Below are 9,959 nucleotides of genomic sequence, written 5' to 3'. Positions count from 1 at the left end.
TCCTAAATCCTAAATTCCTAAAGTATCTAATAATGCTTTAATTAAATTGTAGACTTGTAGTTATAAGTAACATATTGTTTAATTCAATTGAATCAATTGTGATTATCATTGTACATGAATCATATGATTAACTTGTAGACTTATGACTTATGAGTTATGTCATATTATATATGTATTATTTATTATTATATAATCATATGATTTAATGATCAAGTCATCATGTGATATAATCATATCAATTATAGTGATAATATATAAATTACTAAAATTATAATGATAATACATTAATACTTAAATTATGTTTATAAGTAACACATTGGTCATTGTTTAATCCAATGTCAATTACTTAATTTGATATTATACGAATCATATCATCATTGTACATTAATAATATGATTCACTTGAAGTCTTGAATAAAGTATTTGAATTGTCATTGAATCATATGATTAACTATTGATATTATATATTTATATTATTCATATACATATGTAGACTTATATAAACTTATAGGTTTATAACATACACTGGAAATAAGTCTCTAGATATTTAATTGTTGTATTAGTATGAATTAGTATACTTATGAGTTATGTCATATTATATATGTATAATTTGTTATTATATAATCAAATGATTTAATAATCAATCTCATGTGATATAATCATATAAATTATAGTGATAATATATTAATACTCAAATTGTGATTTAATGATCAAGTGATTATATGATATAATCATATAAATTATAGTGATAATATATTAATACTCAAATTGTGATTTAATTATTTTTTAAAAAAATTGTGATTTAATGATCAAGTGATTATGTTATATGTATAAATATTTTTATAATTATAATTATAAAAATATATTATATAAAAAGGCGGTTAGCGGTTAGCGGTTACGGTTAGTAGACTCAATAACCGCTAACCGCTAACCGCTAGGCGGTTATGGCGGTTAGGCGGTTAGCGGTTAATGCGGTTAAACGGTTAGGCGGTTAGGCGGTTGGCGGTTATAGCGGTTAGCGGTTAGCGGGCGGTTAAAAACCGCCCGCCTTTGCACCCCTACCCGATATAGCAAATGTTTGTTCAACAGTTTTAGCAGAATATTCAGACTTAAAAGAAGATTTAAACCAAGAAGTAGTGTAAACATCCTTAGCGTCAAGCTTAGGGATGTTCCATTTATCAAATCTGAAATCATTATCACTTTTAACAGAGAATTGTTCAAAATTAACGACGTCAGGTGGTAAACTGGAATTAGAGCTAACAGAAGAATTAGATCTCCACATTATGACAGACAAACTACACACAAAATCACTCATTGGATTTTTCAAGAAATCATTTTCCAGGAAAATATTTTCTGTTGAAAATATTTTCCGAGAGAAAGCATTTTACGTCGAAACAAACGGAGCCTTAATTCAAGAACTATTAGTTCTCAGAGTTTCTGAAGAATTAATTTGAAGGGACCTTAATTAGTGAATTGAGAGCTTATGATCTTCTCTATTTATGGGCTTTGTATGCTAGCAGAAGTGGATATTTAAATCATATGGGAGAAGAGATGAAAAAGCTAATCCTAGCTTAACTAGGATACCTTAGCCGTTCACTTCTTACAAGCCAATGCATAGGTCTAGGATTTTTCTTTGGCCTCATGTGCCTCCTCTGCAGTTTGAGCCGGTTTTATCCCAGCTCAAACTTCTCAAGCACCAACAACGCATAGGACCAGGGAATTTTCCTTGGCCTTTAGGCGTTGCAAATCTCCTTGGGCTCCTAGGTTGGATCCCAAGCCCCAAGCCCCAATCTCCCATATATGCATATCTGCACTATATTTCTCTAACCCACATTTTAGATAAATTAAAGAAACGGCCCAATAAATAAGAAAACTTATCTTTAGTTAAATTACTTCAGCTTGGTGAGGAACCTAAAGAGAAAACTAATTAGTTAAAATATGTTTGTGATCATGTTTTCCCTGACATTCATCACGTAATACTATTTTAATCACAATTAATTTCACTAAATAGTTGTGACTGTACTCTAATAAATATTTTTGATTAAAACAATTAATCCATTTGACTTACTTAATATTGACTTATGATCAGTGCATGAAATCTTTCGAAGCATAATTAAGGCTAATGATACCGCCACTTAATTCTCTACATCTTTCTCTTTGAGTCATTGATTTTAAGTTATTCTCATACTTGAAAAATTTTTATCACATGTATATTATTTTGGTATGTCAACCCAAATGCTTTGGCCAGAGAATGGAGAATAATATCTATAAAATCTATCCCAAGAACAAAATTTCTTGTCTCTTTGTTCCCTGACAAAGAAATTGGATTCCCTTATGAGAAAAGCTTTCCCACATTAATGCTATATGTCATTGCCCAACACACCAGAATCGTTGACCGTAGATTTGATCTCACCCCTTGGTATATCAAAGCAATCTTCATTTCACATCTCAATCCACGATTTAGAATTAAAGTCATAAGTACGTAGTCTTTAGGAGTTATTGTCTTTCCTTATAGACAATATCTTTGTGGAAAGACAACCCCTTGGTCCCTTCAGTGTCTAGCACCTACACATCTATTCGAAGTCTCCCGCTTCGCTGGATTAAGGTAGACCACCACAATTGGATATGTAATAGTCTTTCTCAAGTGGAATGCCCAATTCCATTACTGACTATAAACTTTTTTATGTTAAGACTATAAGGATTATGGACTAAGACCTTGTGTAATAACCTCGTTACTCACACCCATAACCATATTTAATGTAATCCTAGGACATTTTATGTACACAATATAAATGATGAACTTTGTAATAATCATGGAAAGATATTTATATGTCATATGCTCAAATAATTTAATCAGTGAATATAACCCATATTCATTACAAATATTGTATGTCAACATAGATATAAAATCATTGGGATTTAGGGCACAATCCTCAACAATGATTTCTTACTTGGACGAAGTATAGCTTGTGAGCTTCCACCGAAACCTCCACTAAAATACTTTGGGAAGATATACTAGTGTTTCAACAACATAGTCGAGAGAAAACCTTTTGGTTCCTTGTAAATGATTGTGCCGGATGTACTTACGACGTTGGGTAGCACGACAATGTGATGCTAATCCTTCTTCTTCCATAGAACCAATAATTATCTTTAACTCACCATTAGAGTTATCAAGAATAATGTTGTAAAAAAACAAAAAAAATAAAGATCCTTAAAAGTTAGCGAGTAGTGTAGATCGAAAAGCTAAGGATTCCATAAAGAAGAGCAATGATGTATATAGGAAGAAATTCGCATGTAACGAGCTCTTCTAAAAAAGTCATATCTATAATTTCAGACCTCGAATTAAGCAAGCTTTGTGGCGTTGGAAAGCTAACTAAAAGATCTACAAAGTTATGTTCATGAGAGTTTGCTAATTCCGATGTTTACTACGTCAAAAGTGCCTCCATTCACAGGCCGTTTGCAAGCCGTCCGAACGGGCCTCTTTTGGAAGTCACCATAGTAAAACCCGAGACGTCCGTTCGCATCCCATCCGCAAGCCGTCTAAATGGCCCTATGTTATGTTTACTTGTTTTACGTACTTTAATTTTAGTTATTTGGGTAACCGTCCGAACGGGGTGTTTCCCATCCGGACGGGCCTTGTAGAATTTAAGTTTGACTCTATTTCGTATTAATTTTAGGTTTAGGGTTTGATGGCCTATAAATACATGTTTTATAGAACTTAGAACGTAGATTTTGATTATATGCGAGTTTTTATTAATGACAATACTCAGAGTTGAGTTTCTTCATATTTTTGCTTCAAATCCTAAATAGACTCTACCGCTTTGAGAAGAATTCTTAGATCTTTGATAGACTCAAGATCTAGAATTATATATCTCTTCTTCTTGTTACTGTTTTCTTTGCATCCCACTAAATCACGCTGCATCAGCGAGCCATAAAAGACAAAAAAAAAAACAAAAAAAAAAAACAAAAAAAAAAACAAACAAACAAACAAAGATTGAATGGAAAAGAAACTTGGGTTAAGGTAAATGAAAGTTGGAGAGGAAATGATCTTATTTATATTGAAAGGATATGATTGTTGGGAAAAGAAGTTTTTTTTTTTTTGAAAATATGACTATTATGAAAAAATGAAAATATGACCGTTAAAAAAGACAAATTTTGAAAAATATTATCACTAGGAAAAGACATTTTAAAAATATGACCATTGGGAAGAGATGGATTTTTTTTTTAAAATATGACCGCATATGACCATTTGGAAAGGAGGGATTTTTTAAAATATGATCATTAAGAAAAGGAAAATATGAATTCAAAAATATGAGTGTTGGAGAAAAAATATTGAAATAGAATATTAACAGTAGATAGCTAAGATAGATAGTGGGTTTTATACACTTTGAAAATGTTGGTAACTAAAATAATAATAATAAAAAAATGATAATTTAACTAAATTGTAGCTAAATATTTGCCGAGCCGAATGTTAATACTCTTGAAGAACAACTTGCAATTCCTTTTGGGGTCTTAGATTTTAGATGAGTGATGACAACAAAGTAGAAAAACGACTCACATGTAACATCAGAGGGATCGAGATTCTCTCAATTTTAAGTAAAATCAAGAGAAATCATTTAATTTACAGCATCTAATAATATATATGTTGCATATGTTATCCCGTCATTTAAAATTTTTAAATAATGTGACACTATTTATACATATTATATGATCTAATTAGGACAATAAAATAATTCTTATTAGAAGAGAATCCTATTCCACCTTAGAGAGTATATTCTTTCTACTTTATTAATTGGTGAGCTGATACACAATGTTAATTCTAGAAAGTTTTGGGCCAATCCTTTCTCCAACATATTATAAAACTAAAGAAACCCCCCAAAATGGGAAAAGAAAGCGCCCTAGGTTTTCAAAAATAACGTGTCAGTGATCTACAGGTTGAGACACCGCCAAGTATTCTGCTATTTCTACAAGCCCAAGAATCCAGGGCGCTATGAAAAGTACGAGGTTTCCACTCCCCCAAAACACGCTCACTTAAAATAATCTCATATTCGCTCCCTGGTCGTGACACTTGTCCACAGCAATCTGTCTCTGGCTTCCCTCTCCCTCCCCTGATACTCTCACAGTGCTTCGCACCAATCGTTAGGTGCTTTCGAACAAGTGTCAACGTAAGAAGGCGAGTACACTTCTTTTCAACAATTGCGACAGTACACCTAGGAACTAATGTCTGATCTGTACAATGAAACCACTTGATCAGAGAAACGCTAATTGTTTCCTTAAATAATGACCAAAGAGGTTTACTTCCGACGGAACCACTGTCAACTTTCCATATAAAGAATAAAATTTGCTTCACATCTCAGGTGACCCCTCTCTCTCTCTCTCTCTCCCTCCTCCCTTGTCCCATACCCCATTTAAGATCAAAACAAGTAAGCTCTACTTTTTTCTTGGTTTTTTTCTTCATATTTTTGCTGTATTCCTTTCTATAAGGGGAAATTAATTTTGGGTCCTTTTTTTTTTTTTTTTTTTTTTCTGAATTTTATACCGACAAATTATGTTAGGGTGTTCAATCTTTCTTGCTTCCTATTGATGTTATGGGTATTGAGATATGTGTGAACTCTTTTGTGCCGATCTAGCTGATAGAAGGAGCGAGGAAACCCCAAGGATTGTAGGAAGAAGGCGATGGGGAGAGGAAAGATAGCCATCCGAAGAATCGACAATTCCACAAGCAGGCAAGTGACTTTTTCAAAGAGAAGAACTGGGTTGCTGAAGAAGGCCAAGGAGCTCTCAATCCTTTGTGATGCTGAAGTTGGAGTGATTATTTTCTCCAGCACCAACAAGCTATACGATTATGCCAGCACAAGGTTGGTCTCTCTCTCTCTCTCTCTCACTCTATCTCTCCCTCTATATTTCAATAAAGTTCTACATATTTGCTAATAATTCATTGGTGTGGGGATTCAAGTCTTAATTTCCAGCAACGTTTGTTTATTTTATCCCTTGGATTTAGTTTCTTATATATATATATATATATATATATATATAGCCAAATGGTAATATTTGAAATAAAGTATTTTCTTTGAGATTTACATGAGAATACATATATATATTCGGCTGATAACAGAAAGAGGTGGATCATTCATTCATAAAATATAGTGAGGTGCATTTCGCAGACAAAGACTATGCATGTTTTCCTCTTGAATGTCCTTGAAGATTGACATATTTGCATCTATATTCCAAGAAACCATTAATCTTGTTTCATTGATGAAGAAATAGAGCTTGAAATTTTAAGATACTTCTGTTGATCGAAGTTCATTGAGGAATCATCTAATTGGATTTCATAGAGATCTAGTTAGACAACTCATGAAATCGTAATTAGTAAGTAGATCAAGATTGTGAAGCAGATAATGGTGCAAGTATCTAAGTATATATACATGTCAATCATTTTTTAGGTTTAATTAATGGCCTAACAAAATCTAGTGTATTATTTTGCGGGAAAGACGAAAGAATGCTTTGATTATACTGAGCTTTTTAATTAAGTAATGTTGTTTTTGAAAACCACTTTCCAAAAATGCTGCTGTTTTGGTTTTGTTTATCAAATAATATTTTATGCCTTCATGGATACCACGTTGGGGAAAACCGTTTTGTATTTTACATTTATTTTTTATTTTAACAAAATCCTATGAGTACAAGAGAGTACATATATATTTTCTCAAGTTTTTCAGTCGAACAAAAATGCATGCCTCTATTGGATATTGCAAGTGAACTTTTGGCTAGTGATCTTCTTTTCCTTTTTCTTTATAATTGATGAATATTTATAATCCACTAAGGAACTAAGTGTAGTCAAAAGAAAAGATATACAGTATTGAAAGCACATATGATATTATACAATTTCCAGCCCAAGACTAATGTCAACTAGATCAATAAATTTATCTTATCATAACAATTAAAGAAAAAAGTTAGAACCCTAATACAATAGAAAATCAAATTCTTGTCTCCTCCTCTAATGTGCTGCCAATAAAGATGCAAGATAAGAGAACATAGCAACCCCATTAAGAGAAATAAACACTTTTGAGAGTAGAAAAATATTAGAAATATATATGATTTAACAAGATAATTAAGAGAACATCGCAACCCCACTACCAATCATTCATCTCAATGCCAAAGTCGTAGTCAGTACTATAGATGGGAATGACAATAATTAATCGTACGTGATGATAACCATAAATGAATGATTAAACAATAAAATTATAAAATAAGTGGATATATAGGGACTCCCTTAATTTTTATATTTATTTTAATTTTTTAATTTTTCTGGTTGGTTCCAATTTTATACTCTATTCAGCAATACCCTTTCAAAGAATTTACATCTTTTACTAGTAAACATTAAACATATATACACACTTGCATAAAGTTGTTCTAGCTAAGATATGTGTTTACCTTTGTTAATGAGATGAAATAATTAATCACCTATCTACCATATGTAGATGACTTGAGATTAATTTCTTTTATTATTTCCAAAGTTTTAATTAATCCATTAGAAGAAAGGATATATTTCCCTTTCTTTCTGAGTTTTTTAGTGCGATTGTATGAATCAAGTAGCTAGTGTTATATATCATCTTTTTACATTTAGAATGCCAAGTGTAGTAACCCTAGTCCTTTCACAAAACCTAGGACAATCAGTGCGAGGTTATTTTTATCATAAAATTTAAGTTTTGATAGTTACTTTTTCTTTTTCTGAGTATTTGATAGTTGATTTGTTAAGATATAAAGAAGATTCACATGATTTACCGACGTTTTTTTTTTTAAAAAAAATAATTTGCATCATTCGGCTAAGGGTTTTTGAATTTTAAAGCAGTACTGTGGGATATATAACTGGAGCAATGAAGCGCAACAAGCTAGCTAGCTAGTGCCTACACATTTATATGATAAGATACCCCCTTTTATATATATCTTACAACCTGAATATTGAAGCTTGCTAGAAACAAAACAAAACTCTAGGAAAAAATGTTAAATACGATTAGCAGCTTGCTGAGGGGGTTTAAATCGACTGTTTTGTCTACTGTACACTCCTGTTCGATTGATATATTCCATCATTAAAAAGCGTTCACATTCCTTGCATTAAACGAGCGACCCATCACGCTGTGCCAAACGGACATGCACAATTGTTGACATATGGAGATGTTCCACTCGAACGACACGTTGCGCTGTCGAATGCGATTTGGTTAGATACATTTATTACGTGTTGTATCATGTAAGGATTTGCATAAGGATTGACACAATGAGATGTTGTGGCTGGTCAAAAATAAAGAGGAATATTATAAGCCAAGTTCCTTTTCTGAGGCTGGTGTTGTCGAAAAAAAATTTGAGAGTTCAGAATTTGTCCTTGTAGTTACTGTTTCTAAAGGTCATTATAACGATAGGTGGCTCCTTGATATTGCTTGTACATTTCATATGCCCTTAAAAGAGATTGGTTTACTACATATGAGTCAATCAATGGTGGTTCAATCTTAATGGGAAACGATGTTGCCTATAAGATTGTTGGTATATATACAATCAGAATAAGGATGCATAATAGGATTGTTAGGACTTTGATGAATGTCGACGTATACTAGATTTGAAGAAAAATCATATTTCTTTTGGCACTATGAAATCTTTTGAATACAAGTATTTTGGTGAAGGTGGAGTCATCAGGGTTAGTGAAGGCTCATTAGTTGTGATAGAAGGTAACAAGGTTAATGGCCTCTACTTTCTTTAGGGCAGTATGGTGACAGGTTTAGTTAATGCACATTCCTTATATTATTTCAGACTTTCAGTAGTATTAGCACCGTAGAGTGAGGAAGCGGAACATTTTATGTCATGTATGTTATGGTGTGCAATTGTCCATATATTTTATAAGCAGTCAGTGTTTTTAGTCGCTACATGGCCAATCCTGACAAACTTCACTGGCATGCAGTTAAATTGATACTTTGGTATTTACAAGCTACTATAGATGTTGATTTAGTCTATAACAGAGGTAGTGGTATCAGGTTTAGTGTCTTTAGGTACATTGATTCAAATTATCATGGAGATCTGGATAAGAGAAGATCTTTCTCGAGTTGTGTTTTCACTCTAGGACGTGCCATAAGTTGGAAGGCAACATTATGATTATTTTGTCCACAATAGAAACAAAGTCTATGGTAAAGGTACAGGTAGTTAAAGAAGCATTTGGCTAAGAAATTTGGTGATCAGTGATATGGGTTTACAGTAGGAAGAGATTGTTGTATTTTGTGATTGCCAGAGCGCAATACATTTGACCAAAAATCAAATATATCATGAGAGAACCAAACACATTGATATTAGATACATATCATTTTCTTTGGGAGGTTGTGACACAAGGTGATTTCATATTGAAGAAAATTGCCACTGCAGAAAATCCAGCACATATGTTGACTTATAAGCGAGTTCTGATTCTCAAGTTCAAACATTGCTTGGGCTTGATTAGTGTTTGTATTTTGTGATTTAACCTTAGGGTTGTTAGAAGAGACCTCATGAGGAGATTTGCATTTGGAACTTGAGAAAATTCAAGTTAAGGTGGAGATTTTTCGTGTAGTGACTTGGTCTTTCTCAAGTCAAAATTTGCTTCTTCAGTCAAATTGGTTTTCCTACTCAAATTTGGAGTTCATTTTACTAGTCGACAAAAAGTTTTCACTAATCCAACTTGGAGTTGTGTTTGCTCACCAACTTAAAGGCTTAATTATGAGAGGGCATCAAGCGGCCGTGCGTAGAACACAACAATGAGAAAGAGATGTTTTACACAGTGCCGCACACATTGATGTTGTTTGGTTGCATTAAATTCCCTCACTACCAAAAAAATAAAAAATAAAAAAAGGCATTTTTATGTCTTTTTTTTTTTTTTTAATGACGTTTTCACTGTTTAAACGGTATTATTTTCACAATTTATGTCGTTTGTACAGTAAACAACATTAA

At 32.6% G+C, this 9,959-nt stretch overlaps 1 protein-coding gene across 1 annotated transcript in view; it reads left to right on the top strand.

Moving 5' to 3' along the window:
- The first annotated feature begins 5,675 nt into the window (after positions 1 to 5,675).
- Positions 5,676 to 9,959, top strand: part of LOC132179936 (MADS-box transcription factor 23-like) — a 30,828-nt gene continuing 26,544 nt past the window's right edge. The window contains exon 1 of the mRNA XM_088515434.1: positions 5,676 to 5,861. Coding sequence (XP_088371560.1) covers positions 5,676 to 5,861 — 186 coding nt within the window. The remainder of the gene's footprint in view (positions 5,862 to 9,959) is intronic.

The sequence above is a fragment of the Corylus avellana genome, chromosome 4, assembly GCF_965113065.1.
Source record: "Corylus avellana chromosome 4, dhCorAvel1.hap1.2, whole genome shotgun sequence".
NCBI classification, from domain to species: Eukaryota; Viridiplantae; Streptophyta; class Magnoliopsida; order Fagales; family Betulaceae; genus Corylus; species Corylus avellana.
Note: the sequence above shows the minus strand (reverse complement) of the source record. Positions and strands in the feature narration are given on the sequence as shown.